Source organism: Acanthochromis polyacanthus, chromosome 14 (assembly GCF_021347895.1).
Source record: "Acanthochromis polyacanthus isolate Apoly-LR-REF ecotype Palm Island chromosome 14, KAUST_Apoly_ChrSc, whole genome shotgun sequence".
NCBI lineage: Eukaryota > Metazoa > Chordata > Actinopteri > Pomacentridae > Acanthochromis > Acanthochromis polyacanthus.
The window spans coordinates 26,071,325-26,096,040 of record NC_067126.1 but is presented as its reverse complement, the minus strand read 5'-3'; the positions used below and the strand labels follow the sequence as shown (position 1 = coordinate 26,096,040).

General features: G+C 40.3%; 3 protein-coding genes across 3 annotated transcripts in view; 2 read left to right on the top strand and 1 right to left on the bottom strand.

Moving 5' to 3' along the window:
• Positions 1-1,214: 1,214 nt before the first annotated feature.
• LOC110964381 (GRIP and coiled-coil domain-containing protein 2) lies at positions 1,215-24,004 on the top strand. Its single transcript, XM_022213088.2, has 24 exons — positions 1,215-1,405; positions 2,079-2,141; positions 2,798-2,882; positions 2,968-3,047; positions 3,160-3,264; positions 3,438-3,942; positions 4,150-6,023; positions 6,262-6,325; positions 6,475-6,575; positions 6,758-6,856; positions 8,240-8,359; positions 9,738-9,902; positions 10,155-10,259; positions 11,748-11,910; positions 12,446-12,546; positions 12,925-13,002; positions 13,122-13,259; positions 14,711-14,832; positions 15,542-15,718; positions 16,014-16,222; positions 18,362-18,589; positions 18,973-19,112; positions 21,671-21,872; positions 22,262-24,004. Exons 1-24 carry the CDS (start codon positions 1,400-1,402, stop codon positions 22,333-22,335), a joined length of 5,004 nt encoding a protein of 1,667 aa, XP_022068780.1. The 5' UTR covers positions 1,215-1,399; the 3' UTR covers positions 22,336-24,004.
• tmem223 (transmembrane protein 223) lies at positions 19,950-21,197 on the bottom strand. Its single transcript, XM_022213090.2, has one exon. It carries the CDS (start codon positions 20,989-20,991, stop codon positions 20,212-20,214), a length of 780 nt encoding a protein of 259 aa, XP_022068782.2. The 5' UTR covers positions 20,992-21,197; the 3' UTR covers positions 19,950-20,211.
• A 267-nt stretch (positions 24,005-24,271) lies between the features above and the next one.
• Positions 24,272-24,716, top strand: part of LOC110964386 (LIM and senescent cell antigen-like-containing domain protein 1) — a 32,370-nt gene continuing 31,925 nt past the window's right edge. Inside the window, exon 1 of the mRNA XM_022213098.2 lies at positions 24,272-24,398. The gene's annotated coding sequence lies outside the window, so the exon portion shown is untranslated. The remainder of the gene's footprint in view (positions 24,399-24,716) is intronic.

The following is a 24,716-nucleotide window of genomic DNA, read 5'->3' as shown; positions in this document are numbered from 1 at the left end:
CAGAAACCCTCAGACATCAAACTGTGTAGTTAATGACATTTGGGCCTCCAGAAAACACTGTAGGTGGGCCGATATACATTGCAATTGAGCGATACAGGTTTGTGAATTTTGCCTGTTAGTTTTTGGGTTAGTTTGATGATGCCAGTTACATTTTATCAACAGGGTTAATCTTTTCCACATTTAAAACATTTGATGTATTTGTATCTTACAGTTAAATAGTGACAGCAAATTCAGTTTGATTGTACATAATTCCCAAGGGTGCTGTCTCTCAAACAGTAAAAGAAAGAAGGCTGAAAGTGAATGCTGAGTTTCCCTCTCTCTCTCTCTGTTTATTGAGCATTATCAATATACTTGCAATCAGCTTGTGGACAAAGGAAATTCTTGTGCAATTCAAGACTCCAGTAAATTCTAGAAATGTTTCCTAATGACAGAGATTTATTACCAAGCAAAGCAATACCAAAGATTTTACCCATTACCAAAGATTTTACCCATTTAAATCTAAGTCTCTCTTTATATATAATCTTATATGTAATGTTGCCATTCTTCCAAATAACATGCTCGTGTAGTAGGTAAAAGTTTTGAAGATAGCACAATTTCCAAGACAATAAGGGCTATAATAGAACTTTAAGGGTTAGAGACAGTGTTGTCACACCTCATGAGACACTTTGAGTCACTAAGGTTTTTAAATAATTGTTTGATAGGAAATTTCACAGTGATTCTGGGAGTTCTGAACATTTGATCTTAATGGTGCTGTTCCAATTAGCAAAATCTGAGACTTCCTTGCTTTTTTCTGCTCTCTGTAAACTCAACATTTCTTTTAATAACTTGTTGATGTCTGTTTTTCCACATAAAATTGTAAAGGAAATTATCTGTTGCCTTACAGAGTTCATGATTAACAAAGGGTAAGAAGGTGGGGTAAACAAATTTCAAATCTTTTTCAGTGACACTCTTCTAGTAACGAAAGGTCTCACTGTAAGAATTGGCATCTTTTATTTAATTTAAAGAAACTGACTTTTAATTTTGCTTTCTATTTCCATAATGTGCCTTTTGTACTTTATAATACTCTATTTATTGCATTCCGTGGTCTTATGATACTATATTTTATTGTAAAAACCAAATGATTTCTTGATAATTGATTTCTTGATAATTGATTTCTTATCGCCCGTGTTTGTACATGTGACGTGTACTATGCTACGTCAGTGGGTTGACGATTGCGGAAGCGAGTCGCTGCTTCATCCTGTTCACTCAAAACCAAAACAGTGGAGATTTGTACGTGTTAAATCTCCGAAGAATAAAAAAGAATCGTAGATATCGAGTCGACTCTGTCCGGTAAACTCACCAGCTGTTGTTTTGGGCTTGACAGACAACTGAGAAGCAGCTAAACAGGCGGTCGACAGAGATGGAGGTAAATGTTCAGTGTCGAGGGGTTAGCTTTAGCTAGTCAGACATAACTTAGGAATGCATGTGTAGCATCTTTAAGTTAGCTGATACACAGTTTTTTCCTCAATAGCTACTTTGTAATGACTATTTAATTATAACACTGAATAGTGCTGGCAACTCTAGCAGCTGGCTATTACTTCTAACTTACCAACGCTTATTATTTAAATACGCTACATATAGGAAGTATTATACAGTTATGAAGGAAGGCATAACACCACTCTGAGCGTTATGTTAGCTCGTCTTCGGAAAATGTCTCGTTTCCAAAATAGTTAGCATGCTCCCCTCCTGCTAACCTGTGTATCTGGGTACTTGTTACTAGAATAAACTCTTTTTAAAACGTAAATTTTCGCTAGAAGTAGACAACTTCTGCTTTGCACACTTATGCTGAATTTAAAAGCATTTCATAATCAAGTCAGAAAGTCCTATAAAATATGCTTTGCTAACAGTATTCTTTTGCCAACAAGCTGTGCATCACAAAATGTCACATTTTTGACTGACACTGGTCCTTCATTGGGTACAACTGTACAGTATGCCATACCTGATACAGTCATTGATACATTTTTCCGGAGTTATAATGTAATCCTTCAAATCTGCACCTAGTTAAATTTGTACTTTTTTCTTTTTCCTTTCTGTAAAAGGACCCTGGAGGTACTCGATCTGAGTCTGTGAGTCCATCACCAGCAGGTGCACCCAAGTCAAAGGTACTGCACCTCAACAAGCATCACAACAGTAGACGGGTGACATGTTAAATGAAAATAATAATAACCTGTACACCAAGGAAGTCTGGTGGTGGCTCTGTTTTGCTGTGGGGGACTTTTTACTGTCACTGCAAATGTAGGAAAAGTTCTTCCGAGTGATCATCTTTATCCTATGAAGAAATGTTTCTGTTCTGATAGGAGTGGTTTCTGACGGTGTGACAATGACCCCGTTTGTGTTATAGGAGAGTCAATGAATGATTTGATGTGTATTAAAATGATCTGAATGATATGCTATGACTTTCACAGTCACTTGTCCAATTGTAAACCTATGAGAGATTTTGGACCGGCATGTTAGACAACTCTCTCTACTACCATCATGAAAACACAAAATTAGGGAATATCATTTGGAAGTTTGGTTTATCCCTCCAGTAGAATCAATCCCAAGCTGCATTGAACTTTTTCAGGTAGTTCAAAATTTTCTGTTGGTTTTTCTTTTAATTTGCCACCCATCTGCATCATTATTTTAAACATTATAGCTCAAAATGTCTATCAGCAAGTTAAAATGTGTCAAAATATTTAGAAATATTATTTTTTGATAGATATGTAGATAGGCTATAGATTTATGTCCCTCTTTTTTTCACTTTATGTTGTTTTCTTAGCTGGACACCCTGTCCAAAGATGACCTCATCAAATTTGCCAAAAAGCAGATGGCTGCCATGCAAAAGATGAAAAGCAAATGTGCAGGTAACTATAAATGCTATAAAAACTCGTGTTTGTGTATGTGCCATTTATGTACTGGTTTGTCACATGACATTGTTTGTGATTTCAGATCTAGAAAATGAAGTTGAATCCCTCAAACAACAATGCAAAAACAGCAGCAGCAGCTCGGATGACTCCTCTTTGATACAGGTTTGTTTATAAGGCAGTATCCCATGTGTCTGCTATAAATTTCCCTCTGTGAACATGCTGTACTTCATTTTCATACGGCAACATGTCAATCATGTGGATTTGTGTGTAATAGGAGCTGACTGAGAGAATGGACACCTTACTACTGGAGAAAGCAGAAACTCAACAAAGCCTTGCCTTGTCTCGTAAAGATTTAGACAGGACTAAGCAGCAAGCAAAGGTGAAATATAACACTAATACTGCTATGATGTGTAACACGAGTGAATTACACGGTTTTACTGAATTCAGGAGGGTCTTTTAGAACACTTTGAGGTATTCTGGTGTATTTCTGTAAGTTTTTTTTTCATTAAATCAGGTTGTGATAATACACCTACATGTCTGTTTTTTGTGCAGGATGATCTAGCAGTGCTTCAAAGTGAGCTTGACCGTGTGATAGAAGACCACCAAAGGAAGATCAAAACCTTAGAGGACAGCATTGAGGAATCCAAAAGCAAACACCAAGAAGAAGTGGCTCATTTCCAGAAATTACTGAAAGAGCGAGAAGCGAGTGACAGAGAGAGGGACAGTGAAAGAGAGAGAGAGCGCCAAGCAGATCATGCCAGTGCAAACGAGAGTGCAGAAGAAGTCAGACGTTGCTTAGAAGCTCAGCTGGAAACCCTTCGAGGTGAGCTGCAAGCAGTCCAAGAGTTAAATTCCCAGGAGATTGTTGAGCTACAGGAGAACCACCAAAGGGAGCTGACTAAAGCCCAGCAGGAGGTGGAGAACGTGAAGGAGGATCTGGCTCAGAAGAGTCTGCAGCACGAGGAGGAAATGAGAGCTCTGGAGGAGGACTGTGAGATTGAGAGGGAGCGTCTCTTGTTGCTCCACGAGGAGCTAACTGAGCAGCTTGCTCTCAAAGGTAAAACAGGACTTCATGCAAAGTCAGAGCTTAGAGCAAGATGTTTTACAGTGAAGGATGTTCACTGTTTGCTATAGGTGATTTCATCTATTCAAGCTATAATACTGTGCATACATAACATTTCTCTCTTGTGAACACGATGCTGTCCATGTTAAATTAACATTTTCAGCGACTGTTTTAGCTAACATTGCACTTATTCTATCACAGAAAGCTACCTGCAGGACGTGCAAGAGGAAGATGAGGAAGCTCCTCGTAATTCAGGGATCGCCAAAATGCTGGAGCTGTCTGCTTGCAGTCAGGGTGAGTCCAGCCATGACGATGGAGAGGAGACTGAGGCCAGACGACTAAAAGTGACACTGGATGATCTTCAAGCCCAAAACACCATGTTTCAGGACGAGCTCACCTTACTTAGTAATGTGAAGGGTGAGCTTGAGGCAGAGCTAGAGAGAGTCAAGGAGGAGTTCCAGATGGAGAGAGAAGAACTGGAATTCAAAATTAATGAGTTGCAGATGACCAAGGACAATGCTTTCACTGAACCTGCAATGACCCCGGATCCTGATCAACAAGCAGTCCCCGGAGAATCCAAAGAGTCAGTAATCAGAGCAGCCCAGGACCAAAACTCCCTGAATCCAGAGGAGCAGCAGAAGATGGACCAGGAGTGGAAGACCCAGTGTGAGTCTCTAATCAGAGAGAGAGATTCTGCCCTGGCTGAATGCCACCAAATGAGGGACATACTTCAAAGTGTGGAAACAGAACTGGGTGAGAAGACAAAAGATTTTGTTCAACAGTACGAAGCCATGAAAGAACAGGGAGCAAATACAGTAAGAGACCTCAATGAGAAGATGGAACAGCTCAGCCAGGAGAGGGATGAACTGTTGGCGAGGGTAAAAGAAGTTACAGAGGAGAAAAACACTCTGATTGAGAGTGTGCAAGACCTGAAGTTGAAGCTTGAAAGTACCCCAAGTCAGGACCAGAAGCTTTTATCTTCTGTAGAGGAGCAAACAACGTTAGCCAGTGAACTGAAGCAGTCTGTCGCAGACCTGAGCAGGCAGAATGAAGAAATCATCTCCCAGCTGGCAATGAAGGATAACATGACTCAAGATCTTAAAGAAATGGTCAACACACTGACTGAAGAGCGAGACAACATACACAACCTGCTAAAGCTCAGAGAAGAGGAACTGCAAAAGCTCCATGAAGAGAAAACAAAAGAAATTGAGCAGCTGCTGGAGGAGAAACAGAAAGAAGCACTTTTGTTGAAAGAGGAAAAAGAGAAGGAGTTGAAGAGCATGAAAACCGAAACACAAGATGAAGTGCAACATCTGAAGGAGCAGAGAGAACAGATAGAAGAAAGACTGAAAGAGGAGCTTAAAAGACACGAGGAAACGGTTTCTGCTTTAGAGGTGGCTATCAAAGAGCTCTCTACAGAAAAGGCTGATCTCTGTCAGAAATTGGAAGAGGGTTTCACAGGGCTTTCTAAGGCTCAGGAGGAGAAGGAACTCATAGGCTCTAAACTGGCAGCTTTGGAGGCTCAGCTGGAGCAGGAGACTTCTGAAAAGCAACACCTTGAAGTCAAGTTGAATTCACTGACCGAGGAGGCAGAAGAAGCCCGTGCCTCTATCCGAGCACTGGAGGAAAATCAGTCTGAAGTCCTCAAAAAGTCCACTGAAGAGGCTGAAGACCTCCGAACACGTATCGAGGAGCTGGAGAAGGAGAGGAGCCTGTTGAAGAGAAGCATTGAAGAGGCTCAAGGAGAGGAAGGATCGGAGGAGTTGCAAAAGGAGTTCCAGGTTCGCATCAAAGACCTAGAACAGGAGCGAGAAATGTTAAGAACCAACCTAGAGGAGGTTGTGAAGGACACTGAGGGGCTGCAGGAAGACCTGCAAGATATGAAGTCAGTTAATGAGAAGATTAGTGATGAGAACCAAAAACTCCAGGCTCAGGTTTGTCTGATGGCTAAGGCTGAAGAAGAGAAACAGGAGATGGAGAAAAAGATGAAGGAAGAAAGCAGAGAGTTCAGAGAACAGCTGACAGAGAAGGACTCGGTCATATCACAGCTGAGGAGTGAAATGGCTGCTGTGCAGGTGAGTGAAGCGCCTGATGTGTGCTTATTTTATGTCAAGTGGAAGAGGGCGTATCCACCCTAACAGTAGTGCAATTATGAAGAAATGAAAAATGCATGTCTTTTGTGTTCATTTTTTTCTCTCTCTTATGGAAGTACTAACAACAAAAACAGATTATGGCTTGTTTACATGCATTAGTTTGAGTTATTTTTTCCGACTATCCTGATTTTTCTCTCTGTTTCCTCTGTCACTCTCTCAGGAGTCTACTGCTCAGTCTGCTTCCTCTGAGGAAAGTACATCCGATGAGATCACAAAGAAAATAGGTGTGGACATAACTCTAGTCCACGTTGTTTTGCAAAATATATGTCCCTTCAAAACTGTTTTAGTTTTCCTTCTTTATGAGCTACAATTTCTATGATGAATTGTAGGTTTCAGACTGTTAATCAGACTGTGCAACTTTAACTCCTCTCAGCTCTATTGGAGAAAGAAAACAAAGAGAAGGATGAAAAAATGAACAAAATCAAGGCGGTTGCTGTCAAAGCAAAGAAGGAGCTGGACAACAGTAAGAAAGAGGTAATGTGAAGAAAGATATTTCTAAGCTGTCAATGTTAAGCACGGATACAGATATGTAGGGTCATTGCATAAGACAGCATTGTTTCAAGGACAGACTAAGATCATTAACAATTTCTGCATCAGTGCTCAGATTAGTTATTTCACAAGGTAATATGCATGCTTTATTTGATTTTTTTTTCCAGGTTACAGCCCTCAAGGAGGAAATTGAATCACTGAAAACAGAGAGGGAGAAAGTGAACAGCTCTATGAAAGATATTATACACGGTGCTGAAGGCTACAAGGTAGGACTGACTGTGACTCAACAAGACTCATGTCTGTTTCAGACCTAACACACACAAGGAAATAGTTTGCATGAGGGTAGCGTCCTCACTAAATAAATATTCCCAATGCAGTTTTTGTATTATGATGTCTCACATACATGATACTCTGCTAGAGGTTTTGCACTCAGGTCCTGATTGTCTCTTAGAAAAGAGTTTCAAAGCTTTAGGAATTTAAAGATGCACAGAAATGGCTTTTCACCATTCCTCCTTCATTGCTGCTGTCAAATTATCCCCCTCATTAGTTCCACTGGATTTGTGTTTTAGAGGTATTTTGGGGCTAAACCCAATTTTTCAGGTCACCAACAATCTTTAAAGTGTAATCAAGTTTTCATGTGTGGTTACCATGTACATGTGATGCTTTTGTATACTGGAAGACAAGGCATGACTGAAATAATCAGGAAGCACTATGGTGGATTATTTCCATTTTGAAACCGCAACGTACTGATGTCCATCTGAAAAACTAAGATTTAGGCTCCCACAGTTTCATACATAACAGATCAGTCCGGTAATATTGCAGGGTGGGGCTTTATGCATCTTTATTATTTGTTTAAATTGGTTTCCAACTCAAATGTATAGCTGAATTTCTCCAATATTGAAACTAGTTATTGTGTGGCATGGAGTAATTTTGCAGTGTTTGAGTCGAAAGGGAGCTGAAGCTGCAGCGAACGGGGAAGGGTGAGTTATAGAGAAGGACAGTTACTTCATAGATTCATGCACTCGAGTGGAAATAAAGGTGTAGAGTTACATCTAAGCAATTTTAAGGAATGAAGAGAATATTTTCCTGGAAAAAACTTCTAAATATGGAAACTTGATACAGTTAGATGAGTGTTTAGGGGTTAAATCAGCAACCTGGGAAGGGTTTAAACCTAATATGTAATAGCATAAATTACTTTAATTTTTGATATAATCAGCATTGCTAATGTCACAAACATTACAAATGTGTGCAGGTTTATCATATCCATCAAATGGATGGTTTATATCATAAACTGTTCTTCAAATTTAAAACACATAACCCAAAATTAAAACAGCACATTTAATTTAACATTTGATTGGTTTTCTGTTTTGCTAATTGGCAAGTGGAAGCATGCACTATTTAATACAGACTCTGTGCATAATATTACTCCCAGTGGTCTGTGCAAGCGGCCCCCAGACTGCACTGTGCTTTACAACTGTGTCTCCATTAAAGAAGAAACCGCTCTGTTGTGTCTAATGAGAGTTTTGTCCCATACGCAAATGTACATGCAGCTGATTTCCAAGATGCATGGTGTTTACCTTCACTGAGCTGTTCAACCGGCTTCCAGTAATGAATATTGAAGATTTGTGTGTGCGTGTGTGTGTGTGTAGAACCTGCAGATAGATTACGACAAGCAAACAGAGCAACTGGATAAGGAGAGAGAGAAGGTGGAGGCGGCAGAGAGACAGATTGCTGAGCTGACCAAACGACTCAGCAGTGCTGTCACACAGGTAGCACAGATACACACTCACAAACACACACATTACCCCTAACAAACACACAAACTGCTCTCACCCACCAGTAAATCTAAGGAGTGCCACTTTGTCCAGTAATAGATCTCTCCAATACTTATCGCATAACTCAGTTTTCATATGATTTAGAGGGAGCCATTTTAGCCACCAACACTTCGCCTAGCTATATTTGACAGCCCGGCGCCCGCAAATAGCCCATCCGATGTGACTGGGTGAGCTAGGGAGAAATTGTTTTTATATGTACCCCTTTCCCCAAGCTCATAACTGTCTCTTTCCAATGAGAGAACAAGAGGCAGGTAAATGGAGCGGGGTATAGCTTCCATCTGCTGCGCAGTAGTGCAACAGCATTTTCTCAGGCACAAGTTTATTCTTGTGTATGCTTATGGTTCTCAGGGGGAGCGCGCAGACTGAAGCTAGTCAGGGATCTCAGAGTACGTCTGGACATCTCTGTTTACCAATCATAGCTTCAGTGTTGGGCTGACAGATGATGGAAGATAGCTGCTGCTTCTGCTGGTTCAGTGTTCCTTGAAGAGAAAGCCCACAGAGCCTGCTACTGTCAGATTTGCATGAATGATTTTCAAAGGTGTCACATGTGTTCACGCAGGATTGGTGCATTTGCCCACAAGTGCATTTTAAATGAAAACCCGGCTTATGAAATAAGAAAAACAGCCTGTCTCTCAGGATGGCGTCCTTCTTTTTAGTTTGATTCTATATTATTATGTGACTGTAGAATTTCCACAATGTATACTTTAAAAGAAAAAGTGAAACCAAGATAAACTCAATGCAGTAATGTCACTAAAACGGATTGACTGTGTATAGAAATTGCGGGACCAGCTGTCCTGCATCGCCTCAAGATCTCGAAATTATATTCAAATATGAGAATGAAAACTGAGCATCCTTATAATTTCAACACTTGTTCACTTCACAAATTATCATTCGGTAACATTGCCTATTAGAGCTTCAATTGTTCTTTAATTATAAGCTATTAAATTATTCACCAACAAATTTTTGCCATTAATTAAATGATTTGAGTATCTTTAAAAGAAATGAAAGTGAAAATTCTCATATTCCATCTTCTTAGATTAGAATATTTTTTGGTTTCCTCTGTGAAAGTAAAGTAAGTACATTTTTCTTGTAGCTTGTTGGGGTTTGATAAACACTGATCTACATTTTTCACTATTTTGCGGCATTTTATAAACAACTATTCACTCAATCAAGATGATAACACACAATTAAAATAGTCCTCAGATACAACCCTCAGGTCTACTGGTAAATTCATTAATCATGAGAATTTGGGGACTGGAGGTGTAGGCTCATTTGACAACAGTAATCTGGAGTATTTATTTATCTTTTGAAGATGGAGACACTGAGCAGTGAGAAGGAGGACCTGCTGGCCGGTATGGAGACCATGAGGAGCACAGTGAGGCAGCTGGAGACCAAGAACCAGGAGCTGCAGAAACAATCAGCAAGTCTGGACAGAGACCTGCTGGCTGAGAGAGCTATGAAAGAACAAAAGCTCAAGGTAGAAATGAAAACAGATGAACATTTGTTTTACATTTCTCTACTGGCTGGTGATTATGGCAATCTCTGTTCCCTTTATATAAAGCTAGTCTTGTAATAAAAGCACATGCAGTGGGTGAATTCTTTTAGTATTCTTCTTTTGTAGTTAATTTATTTCTTGATATAGAATCTGCATTGTATACAGTAGTCTTATGGCTAACTAAAAAACAAAAAAAACCTTTGTATACGAGTGTACGTGTGCTTGCCTGTTCAGGACTTGTCATCTGCCATGAAGGAGGTAGAAGAGCTGACAGCTCAGCTCCGCAAGCAGCAGCAACAGTCTCAGCAGACTGCCCAGGAGCTGGAGCAGCTACGCAAGGTAGCCGTACACAAACACACAAATGCTTCTCAGACACTAGTGTGTCTCAGAGGGCATATCCAGTCAAGCGGCTGAACTGGTGATGGCCGGCCTGCAGCTACAGTAGCACCTCACAGAGAAACAGAGAGCAGTTCTAGCCCACAGTACAGAAGCTGCTGTTACTTTTCCATTAGTGGAGACCTACATAGTACAGCAGTGTACATGAAAGCTGCCAGGAGGTCTGATTTTGTCATGTGTCCACATTGTCCGTACAACCCAACAAGCAGAGTTTTTAAGGCTGATGCTGATAGTGAGTACATTTTGTGCTACTCATGTTTTGGTAGAGCTATCAGAAAGTTGTTATTGTAGAGTAGTTAAAAAAAGATACACTGAGGATATATAGAGCATTATTATTGGATTATTCCTGAAATTCATTAGAACAATAAATGTATGATAATAGTTATTTTAACTGTGAACACTGCTAGAGTTAAAAGTACAAAGATAAGGTCAAATATGGCTGAAAAAAAATCTCCTTGCTTGAATTTTACAAAGTGGTAAAATATTTCATGGTGTGTCTGTAATTGTAATTGTCATTTTCCAGAATTTGGGCTTTTATGACTCCAAATTTTTTGTCAGAAAAAATGTGACTGCACAGAAAGTATTTCAGCCAGTTGTTTCACGCATCAATCTCAAGATGTATAACAGAACAGATTTGCTCTTATTTGAACCAATCCAGCTGTCTACAGGTCGTGTAGTTGCTCAGGTTTAACTGACACAATATATTTGTAAATGAAGCATTTTCTTAGACTCCAAGTTTATTTTCTTTCATTACCTCCGCCAGGAGGTTATGTAATCATCGGAGTTTGTTTGTCTGTTTGAGAGATGGGCCATCTCTCAATTGTACAGAGTCCTTCAAAAAATTCCTGGATCCAGACGGTGATCCAGATCACCTCTAAAATCTAATCGATTGTTACTTTTGCTCTTCCGGACATTCTGTAAAAATTTGGTGAAAATCCGTCCATGACTTTTTGAGTTATGCTGTTAACAGACAGACAAACAGACAGACAGACAAACAGATGGCCTGTAGGTCTGCGCTCTCCGAGTGCTTTTCTAGTTTTACATGCAAAACAAAAGTGGCTGTGTGATGGACTCTTAATTTTCCTGAAAGCCTGGATGGTTAACAAGTCAATATTATGCCTGAATGTGTGTCGTGTTGTCACAGATAGAGCCCCGAGGCTGCCAGTGTTGCTTTGCCGCTCACACTACACCTCTTGTGTAGACATACTGTAAATGCAAGGTTCACACACAAATACAAATGTAGAAATCTGTTGAAATATAAGCCAAACTGTTATATTTCTATCAATGTAAGAATGTCTGTGTTAAGTAGAACATTAACTAATTTTGTGCTTGATTAGATTCTGTAAATTCTAGCAACCTTTTATGAGCAGCATGAAATAGTAAATTAATGGCTGACAGCGAGATAATGTAGTATGTTGACTCTGCCTCTAGGAAGCACAGCAGAGCTCTCTGCTGGACATGGAGATGGCCGACTACGAACGTCTTGTAAAAGAGCTCAACGCCAAACTCTCAGAGAAAGATGAGTGTGCTGAGGAGTTAAAGACACAGATAAACACGCTCACCCAGAAGGAGGAAACCCTCAAAGAGGAGATTGGTATGGAGGACACGTTACACTCACTGACACACAGAATACAACCTGTACGTTTTTTACATGAACATTTTTATGTTGTAATCATGTATCTTATTGTTTGGGAACTGCATGGTAATAAAAACATACCTGCTTTAAACATACTGTTGTTGGGGCACAGCATACCTGTGCAGCATATCATTTCATTTTAATCATTTTATTCATTATGCATTATTATGCATTGTACATTGTACGATGTATTGTCTAGACTCGTGTGAATGACAAATCTTACCACAGGTCTCTGCAGCACTATGGGGGATACGTCTAAATGAAGTCACGAGAATCATTAACATAAAAATGACCTACCGTGTGTCTAAATGACAAACTACCATCACTTTAATGGACCGATGAAGCCAGCAGTGTTGCAGATCCCATGTACAAAAATAATTTTTTTATACATTGCAGATTTTAGGAGCACAAGTCTACATCCATTTTTTTTCTCTTTTAATTTTTCTTTCATGTGTGCACATGTCCACATATGCTTGTTCATGTGTGTTTTCAGAGTCTTTGAAGTCCCAGCTGGACCAGGGGGAGGAGAAGACCTCTAAGATGAAACAGCTGCTGGTGAAGACCAAGAAGGACCTGGCTGACTCAAAGAAACAGGTCTGGTTGTGCTTGCATGTGTACTTACGCAGCTATCTTTGTGAGGACCAGTTTGAGTTTTAGGTCATCCAAGTGAGGACGTTCCCATATCCCTCTAAAGAACTGTTATGAGGCTAAGAACTGGTTGTAGGATTTGTGTTGGGAGTGAAATTTAAGTTAAGGTTAGACTAAAGTGTTTGTTGGCGTGTCCCAAAGGATTTCCTCTGACTGTGTGTCACCCTGCTGCCTGATCAATGTAAATAGTGTTATGCAACCATGCATAGACATGACTGTGAGGGAGGCCTTGAAGATGTGGGAATAGTTGATCATTTTTATGTGTGTGCTTACGTAAATGGGTGTATGCATTTAAATTTTCACTCTGTGTGTGTGTACGTGCAGGAAACCTCCCTCATGATGCTGCAGGCTTCTCTTAAAGGAGAGCTGGAGGCTCATCAGCAGCAGCTGGAAAACTCTAAGGTAGCACACCCAACACAGCATCTCTCTGCTAGACTTTCTGATACAATACAGAATTTGACAAATTCTGATTTTGGTCACAAATGGAGCATTTCGTAAAGTGTGTGTGCTTGTGCATTTAGATTGAGGTGTCTGAGCTGACAGCAGAGCGCCATCGTCTACAGGAGCAGCTTAAGTCTGCATTAGAACAGCAGCAAAGAACCAGCAGCTCCCTGCAGCAACGTATCCACAGTCTGCAGCAGGAAAGAGACACTGCTAAGGTACAAATGTTGAATTATTCCTTTGTTTTAATCCTTTGTTCAGATTCATCGAAAACATACACTCTGCTGGCTCCAACAGAAAGGAGAGAGGGTGACGTTATGGTGGCGACTTCTGTCGAATAAAGTGCAAAATCCAAAACTTATCATTTACAGGTTTAAGCCAGCATCTACAGATGGAGTCACAAGCACTGTCAAACAAATGAGCTGAGTGAAATCTACAAAGAAAGGAAGAAGAAGCAAAGTTATCTTTTTAAGTAACAGACAGTCACAAAGATCAGTACCCTTAGCAGATAGCCGAAGCAGAATGTTTGATGATGATACAACCCTCACAATCCCCTGCTTACACCCCCTTTAATCTACCTTCTGCCGAGTGGCACAGAGGTGAAGTGACTATGAGTCTTGAAGTCCCTAAGTGTTACACAGGTTACAGGTTAATGAGCTTCTTTACTGTTTTTTTAACTCAAGCACAGAAGCAGAAATATTAACTTGTAGCTGAAATTTATTAAAGGCTGCACCATGTCATTGTTACGTAGACTGCGGCTAATTACAATTTTCATTATTAATCTTTCAATTATTTTTTGATTAATCATTAGATCTTACAGGGTTTTTTTTGCATTTTTTGATAAGTGCTTCTGTCACTTGCCCAAAGGTGACAACTTGTAATTGCCTGCTGTGTTTGATCAAAAGCCCAAAATCCAAAAGTATTACTTGTAAAGTAACACAGAACAAAAACTAGCCAGTGTTTGTGATTGAGGAATGACTTAAACATTCGATTATCAAAATAGGTTGTTATAATTTTCTGTGTGACAGCTAATCAGTAAATGATTTGATTGTTATTATTTCTTCCAAAGCGTAGGGTTAAAATAAAAAAAATATTTTAAGAGCTGCAGCACGCACTCTTGTGAAACCACAAATGTGAAATTATTGGAAGGCATTTCATAAAGTTCAGCTCAACACCAATAATCAAACTTCCCATATTGTGTATAGATGCTGTAAATCTTGATCATCTCAAATGTATGCAACAATAATTTCAAAAATGCTTTACAGGTCACCACCAACAATTGTGCATTTATGACACACAGGTTTAATGACTAATGGAACTTAATTTAGGTATCATGTTCACTGCTTGCTGTTATCCAAGGCAATAGTCATTTCCAGCTACTTTCATTGAGGTGAGGATTAAATTACACTACCTTACATTTCATCAGTAAAAAAATGGACATAGGGAGTAGAACAGTAGAGTTGATATGAAGGTTAATCCCAGCAACAGCATCAAAGTTACTTTGTCTTGAATTTGCAGATGCAATTCTAGTTTTTTTCTTCATTGATTGTTCATCAAAAATCACTACAATAAATTTGCTCACATGTCCCAAATTTATCGTAGTGTCTACAGTGAACGTGCGCTGTGCTATTTACTGTGTATCTCACCCTAATGTGTGTTGTAATTCCAGGCTGAACTCGTGGCAACAACAGGAGAGTTTGAGAGTTATAAGGTGCGAGTCCACAATGTGCTCAAACAGCAGAAGAGCAAAACTAGCACCCAAAGTGACGGAGACTTTGGTAAAGTAGAGAGGTAAGGACAACGAGTGAATGACAATAATCTGCAAAGGAAGCCACAGGGAGGCATTCAAAAAAACTGACTGTGTGTAAACTGCAGTGATATATTTGCTGTGTTGTGTCAGAGAGTAAAGTTAAAACTCTTAACCTTAATTTCACAATGCTCACATTCATACTGGGTGTACAGCAGTGGAATTATAATCCTGTCTGTGTCATGCTTTAACATTGGGAGAACTGTATCTCTTTAGGACTGATGCTCCATCTCTAATCTCCCTTTATGGGACTCTCAAACACTCTTATGGCTGCATGAGGAAATTTGTAGTCCCAATGAGGCAGAAAAAACTCAAAATGAGCTTGCACATAATCAGGAAGACAATTATGTAATTGAAGTTTGGCTTTCTTTTGTACAGATGTGGTATTGAATATTATAAAGCTGTCCCAAAAATCTGGATTGTTTAACTAAAATGAACGCACAATTCAGAACCATCAGAGTAACAAAAATACTAGTCATTTGCAAATATACAAGTTAGCTGTTTCCCCACTGAGAAAATGCAGATACAGACAATAGACAAAGCATCACAAATGTTGCATTAGAAGTCATTTACTTTAAGGAAATCGATTGACAGATACCTGATAGTGTGAGCACTAATTAGTAGTATGTGAGACACTAAAAACAACACTTAAAGTGTAATATTAATGCATTATGTGTGTGGTGTGTCTTGCAGGGAGCAGTTGTCCTCTCAGGTAGAACAGCTGAGGACCAGGCTGGCAGAGAGCCACCAGAGTCTTCAGAGCAGCACCGCAGAGCTGCAGCAGCTCCAAAATGAACACGACACTCTCCTGGAGAGACACAACAAAATCCTCCAAGAAACCATTAGTAAAGAGGCTGAGCTCCGAGAGAGGTGACTTCACTTGGCTTTGGGTTTTGTTTAAACAAAATTTATGTTGTGTCTGGTCTGGACTCATACTATGTTGTTGACATGCTATATATTTATCACACTCGCTGTATGCCTTTTCAGCTTTTCCTTCTCTGTGATTTTGCAATCATGAATCACAGGGACACATGCTGAGAACTCCTGATTGGACCTGGCAAACACTTGTCACTCCTTTTTTTGAACTGCTCTTTCATGTGCTACACTGACTTTCTCCTAAATGAGCAGTCTCTAATCACTTCTTCTCGCTGTCTCCCCCCTCCAGGCTTTTGTCTTTGCAGTCAGATAATGTGGCTCTTCGGTCAGACCTGTCCCAAGCTCAGGCTGACTTGTCTTCCCAAGTGGAAACCCAGCGGCAGACCTACAGGGAGCAGCTAAGGAAGGTGCAGGACGATCACCGGGCCACGGTGGAGACCCTGCAGGGCCAGCTGACCCGCGTTGAGGAGCAACTCTTCAACCTGCAGAGCCAGAACAGTAAGCATCAAGGAGAATGTTAAACTTTAACCATTTAAATTAAACAGGCAGTAACTATCTGCAAATGTAACTATTATATTACTAAGCCACTAAACGATCCAAAAAGCGTCAACTGCTCAAAAAGACGGCAGTGATTTCAGGATGTGAATGAATGGTGGGTTACAAAGAAATCTACCAAAGCATCAAGTGGTTAACAGTGTTCAAGTTTTCTATCTTGTTTACTCTTCTCTTACATGAGAGGAATGATGGGAGACAGAGAGAGAACAGTGGAGGGGGGGCATCAGTGTGTTTATCAGAAGAGCAGCATCGAGAGCTCATTCATCACCTCCCACACAGCTGCCCTCTGGAGTCAGACGGCAAACACACATATAGTAATGGCTAGGAACAGAAAGTGTGTGTGTGTGTGTGTGTGTGTGTGTGTGTGTGTGTGTGTGTGTGTGTGTGTGTGTGTGTGTGTGTGTGTGTGTGTGTGTGTGTGTGTGTGTGTGTGTGTGTGTGTGTGTGTGTGTGTGTGTGTGTGTGTGTGTGTGTGTGTGTGTGTGTGTTGCTTCTGTCACTTCTGCATGGCCAGGTGTTGGCAAGGTTCTTCAGCTCTGTTCCCGCCCCTCAGTGTGGCAAACAGCTCACTGTGGCATCTGGAGAGACTCATCATTAGCGACTCGCACATGGGCGCCAGGATTAACTCGATATACGAGGCCAATATTAGCCTTCATTGAAAGTCATATTTGAGGCATTTTTACCACGGCGTTTGGATTTAATGGCAGCTAAAATGCAGAAGGGTCCAGCAGCAGTGTGTTTTACAGGCTCTATTGGGCAGGTGGGTCATAAAACTACTGGACTCTGGACAAATTTCACTGGCCTCGTATTTTTTGTAAATCAGCTGTAACTAACTGTAAAACTGATCTATGTTCACTGTCTTGTTAGGTGTCATTTTCCCTTTAATCTAAATATTTAAGCAGTACATAAGCACAAAATAAAAACAGTATTTTATGTTAAAAACCAGTGAAAGCTGTGGCTTTGTCAGCTGCTCTCTCTGTTGCTGACTGTTGTTGAGACTGTGTTTAATATTATGTTTCATGTAATGTCCAGAATTCAGTTTACGATAAATCAGTGTTCTTATTTCCTAATGAATTCTTTAAGCATTTACATGAGAGCTTTGTGTATCTTCCATCTCTACTCTTGAGTGTATAGTACTTGGAAACTGTGCACTATATAAAACAGTCTACATTAGTTGCAGAGAGTGTTGTGCTCCCTTTATAAGCTCTCTGTAGTAATGTTCTTAAACTATCCTATCAATAGTGTAAGGAGGCTGTGTTTTTAGGCTTCACACGGGCTAAACATGTTTTTGTTGTGAAATGTTTCAGGTTTCCTGGGCCACAGCCATTATTTAACTGTTACTCCTGAATCCTGATCAGATTACAAAAGCTTATCTAGCTATAATGGATTCACACACAACAAAGTGGCCTGCATATAACAAGACTTGAACTTCTCACTTAGATGAGGGGAGTTGGTTAGAAGTCTGGTCTCTTGGTTCAGTTTCAGGTTCATTAATCACAATCCTTTCTTTTGTCCACCCACCTCCTCAAGTGCCTCATCCTTCCCTCTTGCTCTTCTCATCACACTTTTTTGTCACTGTTATTGAGAGCTAAACTGGTTTAGACCTGAGGTTGTCTGGTGCCCCCTCATGTCACAATAAAGTAGGACATCTTCTTACAACTAGCAGGAATTTGTGGTAAAGGGCTGTGCTGCCTAAGCATGAAGAATCACAGTGTTCATTTTTTTTATTTGACAAAATAGGCAATAAAAAGATTCCAATTCTTCTCTTGGCTAAAAATATTTTAATCTTCATTTATTTAGCTTCTGCTCCTTTGTTGGTGGAATTACAGGCACACGGAGGGCTGGTAGCAGAAATGATCATAAAAGCATTTGACTAAAGCATTTTGAAGCCATGATAGGTGCTGCAGTCTGACTCTGATAAAATAAATGTCTAGTTTTCAGTTGTAATGTCATCTGTAATTTTTTACCAAGTTTGAAAGCATCTTCGTTTGTGTAACACATTCTTTAAAAAGATATTTTTTTCTGGAAAGTGACTACTTTTCAAGATCCCTTTGCTTCTAACCACTTCTTACACCCATCCAGGTCCAGTGGTGGTCCAGTCCAGCCGTAAGCCTCTTGCATTAGACGCCCAGCGCAGAAACACAGATCAGAACCCGGCAGGATTGGGACTGGTGGCCCTCAGCGATCTTCAGTCAATGGCCAGGGAGGAGGGAGAGGGCATGGAGACCACTGAGACTGAGAGTTCCTCCCCTGCTCTTACACCGCTACCCTCCCTGGAACAGCTTCTCACATCCCCAGACCCCAAACAAGGTGTGTTTGAAAGCAGAGGTACACTCATAAATATAAAGTCAGTTTATTAAAGCACTATGAATTTTCAGCCAAGTGTACAGTATATTATTCCTTATATCCATAATTTGCCATCTTTAAAACTTTATTTGGGGCAAAGGAACGGAATAGTTAGTTTAGTGAGAGGTTAAAAACTGAAGTTAACACTCTTTATCTATTTTTGTTTGATCAGGGTAGAGCAGTCTTCAGTACAGTCAAAACTATTAAACATTACGATGCATTGTAAAGTTTTAATATTGTTTGATAGGGGTTCATCTGTGAATAAAGTATTATCAATGCACTAATAGCAAAACACATTCATCATATGTGACTCAAACCTTTAACTTGTCTGTGGCTTTGGTCTCCAGAGCCATTTGTTTGGACAGTGGAGCCAACCAAAGAAGAGTTAAGTGAAAAGCTGACCACAGCGAACCGCAGCATGGAGCACATGAACAGCCTACTGCATGAAACTGAGGCCACCAATGCTGTTCTCATGGAACAAATCACTGTATGTATACATGCACAAGTATACACACACACACACACACACACACACACACACTGTATTAATATCTTGACTTTAACAGAAAAAATTCATTCAGAATGGTGTTTGCTTTATTACCTTTCAGCCAGTTTAAAGACCAACCATTGAAAAACAAGCTTTTGTCCATATGATATGGTTTGGATTTTTCAGCTAATGCTTATTATCGGTAAATCAAGAAAGACTTATAACTGATATTTGAAACAAACGTATCTTAGAGGTTGTATTTTAACAGTTTGTGATAGCAGGGAACCTGTCATTCATGGGTTTCTTCAGTAGCTGAATATGTACATGTGTATCACAGGATATTAAGACGTTTTCGTCTGTTTACTGTGAGATTGAACATTGAATATTTGGTCTATCCATAATGTTTTTTTATACTACATGTCATGAGTCAAATAAGCAACTTAATGCCTGAGCACTTCCACCTTGAAACTGCAGTGTACTGATGACAGTCTCAAAGACACAGGTCCATTGTTTCATGTATAGCCAATGGGAACCAATCCTGTCAACTTAAAGGGTGGGGCTTTCCATGGCTTTCTCCTTCTGAATTGATTTCCAGTTCAAACACATATACCTCAATTACTCCATTATTAGAACTCGTTTAGGATAGTTTCACGGTGTTTGAGCAGAATCATAGTTGCTCCAGCTACAGTGAGTGGAACTGTTTGAGTCGAAAGAGGCAAGCACTACATAGATCTGCACATTCTAGAGAAAGCAAAGGTACAGAGTTACATCTAAACCCTTTTAATGCGGGAGAGAGATTATTTTCAAGGTAAAAAATTAAATATGTGACAACAGAGATGAGTTCTGAGGGGTTTAATCAACAACTGCAGAGAGACTTTGAGATGTATTATATATGCATTACAGTCTTAGTGTCAACAGCATTAGTATGCCATGTTTGATACCAACTGTAATTAACCTCAATCAACCCATTTTGATATCATACATTTTATTTGAACTGCCATGATCAAAAATACACTGGTATATTTGTTTGGCCGACACGTGAACCAGTGTGTCTGTTGAGTGTCCACAACCATTTTGACATCTGTGTAACCACCACAGTTTAAACTGGCCGGTAAGCACCAACAGTGACATCAAACAGCCTGGCGTTATTCACAGTCCCCTCTTTGTCCAGAAGAAAGTAGAACTTGTGTCCTTTAACTCGGAGGGGGATGAATGAGGGGGACTCCTGTCTGTGGGCGTGGCAGGCGACCTGGGACAGTGGGACAGTTATTCTCCGGCCCTGCGCTGCTCCCAAAGGTGACTGTGTGCAGACGGTCACAATCTTCCCACCTTGATGTAAAACCACCTTGCTGACGGATCTCCGGCAGAACAGAGCCCCGAGCCCGACTATCCCAGCTCCGATTGTCAGGCATCCCAGCGTGAAGCCGTACCTCCAGGTGTTCGAGCCCAGGTTCATCTCAAAGCTCCACATCCCGGCCAGCCCCGTGGCGGTGGCCGCCTTGGCTTTAGCCTTCTCTGCGGTGCCCCCCGTGTCTCTGAGCCCGGTGAAGGCGAAGTGAGCCAAATATGTCCAGAAGATGAACTGCCCGCCGCTGAATACCGAGAGAAGCCGGAAGAAGCGGGTCCTGTCGTGCTCGAACAAGGTGACATCTCTGGAGGGTTGGACGGAGGAGCAGAGGCTGCGACGGGCTCCGGGCTGTCGGCCTGTGTGGATAAATATCCGGCTGAACAATCCAGGAACAGCGAGCCTGGTGGACACGCTTCTGCTCGCTAAAGTCGACGCATTTCTAAATGCTCCAACTGCCTGCCGAATATTACCGAGTAGAAACTGCCTGGAGTAACTCTCCAGCGCCCCGCACAGCAGCCGCTCAAAGCCCATCTTTCACTGCAGTCGGTAGCTCGAACCTCTCCACACCTGCTTTATGTACAATTACAACACTCCAGGTTCATAAATTGTTCTTCTAATTCGCGTTTTAACACGTCTTTTCTAACACACTGGACTTCTGTTGCTCAGAGGGCGCCGCCATAGTTGTTGTGTGTGACGTAAGGTGGTGTAGTACGGAAAGTAGCGCGGACCAAAATTCATGCTGTCAAAGTGCCTGTTCAAAGGGACTCATTTGAAATTGTTGAGTTTGATTCTTTATTAATGTAGCTACTTTACGTTTTGGCCTTGCTACTTGACATCCCTCGATTATTTATGTTGTGATTTGGTGCTATATAAATAAACTGAAATTAGCTGAATTGAATCAGAATAGGATTTTAGACCAAAGGCTGTAAAACCAGCAAAACCAAACCGTGTTTCAGTTTTGGTTTTTTGGATAGTAACGATCACATATCTATAGGAACAGCAAATTATAAACAGTTAACACTGTACTCTGGGGAAAAATAATCTGGCTATGATCAGATAATAACATACGCATTTGTAATCCAAGAACAAACATATAAATATAAGTACCATTTCAGGTGATGGAATCAAAAAAACAAATACCACTCAAGCATGGTCCATGTTTTTGTTTTGTTTTTGAGATTTCATGTTTCTGATATCTTCTACCTGCCAGCTGTTGAAGAGTGAAGTGCGTCGTCTTGAGCGAAACCAGGAGAGGGAGAAAAGTGTGGCCAATCTGGAGTATCTGAAGAACGTCCTGCTGCAGTTCATCTTCCTGCGATCGGGCAGCGAGAGGCAGGCGCTTTTGCCCGTCATTCACACCATGCTGCAGCTCAGTCCAGAGGAGAAAAGCAAACTGGCTGCCATTGCACAAGGTATGCCATAGCTTATTTTTCAATATCAAACTCACTGGTTTGTGCCTCACTGCAGAGCCAATTCAGTTCACCCAAATCTGCCACAAAAGGTTCATAAGGTTTATTGTTTTAGTGATATTGATTCTACTCTTCTATGTTGTACATCAAATTGTTTGAATCAATGCATGGATAAATTGAGTTCACGTAAATGACCATGCAGCCAGGCTGGTGGAATCTGTCTCTGCTATAGTACGTACTCTCACAATACAGCAACACACACAGTTTACCAGACTGCAGCATCAGTTCTATTCACATGATAAAACACTTTCTATGCATCTCTAAAATCTTGATTTAGCACACACAATGACTGTAATTAATAAACCAGGTGTTCTTGGCTTCCTGTTATACAGGTGAGGAAGAAGCGTCCGGGTCTCGGGGCGCAGGCTGGTCCTCCTATCTGCACAGCTGGTCTGGGATCAGATAGACTTGATAACCAACCTAATCAGCATAAACACTGGCAGCACAGCACAACAACATTACTGGGCCTTTTTCTGTGAAGTCCTGTACTAAACAGGGATGATGTTCATTTACAACGGGGGCAACTGGCAGGGTAACTGGGGCACTGACAACATTTTGGGAACACAGTAGAAGGGACCAAGGAATGTATTGGAGAAGACTGAGTGTGTGGTAGAGATAATGAAAACCAAAACATTCAGCGCGTGTATCGATTTGAATTTGCAGTGCAATGGATGGATTAGTCCCTTACCAATGAATGTTAACTGTGATAAATTTCTGTCTTCCATAAGCTTACTATTGACATGTATGTGTATTTATAATAACATTTAGTGGACATGAACATTGCACCTCATTAAAGAGGAGATCTTAAGGCATTATATAGCATCATTAATCCACAGAATGTGCACAAATTGAGAGTGGAGGATTTAAAGAGTTAATGCATACTGGCACAATATTACTTGAATATCATCTTTGGATGTTTAATTACTTTGTGGGGAAATTTTGCTTGGACTTCTAATGGAGTTATGCACATTTCCATGACTTTAGTGTTTTCGCTCTTTTGGTATAAATCACATATGCTTTACATTTCTTTTTAACCATTTTCAAAGGCATACTGACTGCTGAATGTGATTTTACTCCCTTAAAGATGGCAGGTTGTTGAATTCTTTGCAGTATAAAAACCAACCTGAACCTTACTACAAATAATATCTGCATTTACTTTTTGCAATTTGTTTCCTGCAAGTAAAAAAGAAAGCGAGAGATTAAGAGACTTAAATGCAACGTGCTTTGAGAAACAACAGTAATATTGACTGTGGACGACTGGTTAATGGACTAAAACATATGAAACCATCGGTGTGATTCATGTAGGTCTTTCCTGTATGTCGTACTCCTGTAGTTAGAAAGAAGTGCAGGTCTAACATTTTGAGGTTCCACAGACCAACACTCATCACAATAATGTATTTATATTTTTTTCAGACTGAAGGTTTTGATAATGCCTCACATTCTCAAACCAGACACTGCAACCATTTTTATTCACTGAGTTTTGATCATCGTGCGTAGTGATGGGTGGTTTGTGCCTCTGCTCTGTTGTCTGTAAATTGTTGCTACTGTAATATCCTGTTTTTATTTTTAATGGTTTCTGTCTATTTTGGAAGTTCTTTATGGTTTTATTTTTTGTCGTTGTGCTGCAGTTTAATCACAGAACACGAGAGATTTGTTGCAACTTCATCCACATCTGCTAAAATGTTCTTGAGCAAGACTATGGATTGTGATTTTTTTTTTTTTTTAACTAGGTCTGAACATGACCTCTGACTTCTGTGTTAAGGTGGGGAAAAAAGCTCCTCCCTTCCCTGTAATACACATCATGAAACATACTTCCATTAATACTTTTTTCTCTTGACTTTAGATTGATGATAGTTGACCAGTTAATCTTCTCATTCCGGTGGCAGCTTTTTGTGATTTATTCAGCACAAGTGAATGTATTTTTATCCCCACTTTTATATTTATGATGGCTAATATCTGCTGAAGCTACAAGAGATCACCATAACTATAAAGTCATATCTGTATACAAATGGCTAGGTTTAAGTTCCTGTCATGTCTGTCTGATGTAAAAGAAAAAACTATTTCAGAAACAACAATTGTCTTTTATTGTTTTATTTCCAACTTTAAACAAAAATTACAACTGTAACAATTGGTTCCACACACATCAATCATGGCAATGTGAATCAGAGTGAACACACAAGAACAATAAAGAAGAACTGCAAGACAAAACCTTCATGCACCGCTGTGTTAACATCTCCCCCTCCTGTTTTTAGTTAATTTTTCATTTTATTGCTGTTTATTTGAACAGATGGATCACTGATCGTCCTTGCTATGGATGTCTGGTTGTTATGAAAGACCCCATCCCTCCTGAAGGAGGGGAGAGGGTTTGGGGGCTTTCCTTTTAAGGAAATAAATGTGGTTCTAGTGTGACGCAGAGTCAGAGGAGGAAACAACAAATATCAGCTACTGGATCTGTCACTGGACGCAAAGGTAAACATGCTATTATCCTTTCACCTCCCTGGGGAGCAGCACTATCATTAACCCCTTCTGTTAAGTGATGCATTCTCCTTTCTGCTTTTCTTTGCTAAAACCCAATCATCTTTTTCATCCTTTCTTTTTGCAGAGTCTAAATGGTAGCATATAAACTCTGTCCATAAGGTGTGTCTATAACAACTGGAAATAAAGTCTCACTATGAAAAGTGAACACCCACCGCCATGTTGAACTTCTGTACAGTTTTCCAGTGGCCACGAAATGTAAAGTCAGATTTTCCACACATCCCGAGCTGATGCTTCATCTGTAAATAGCAT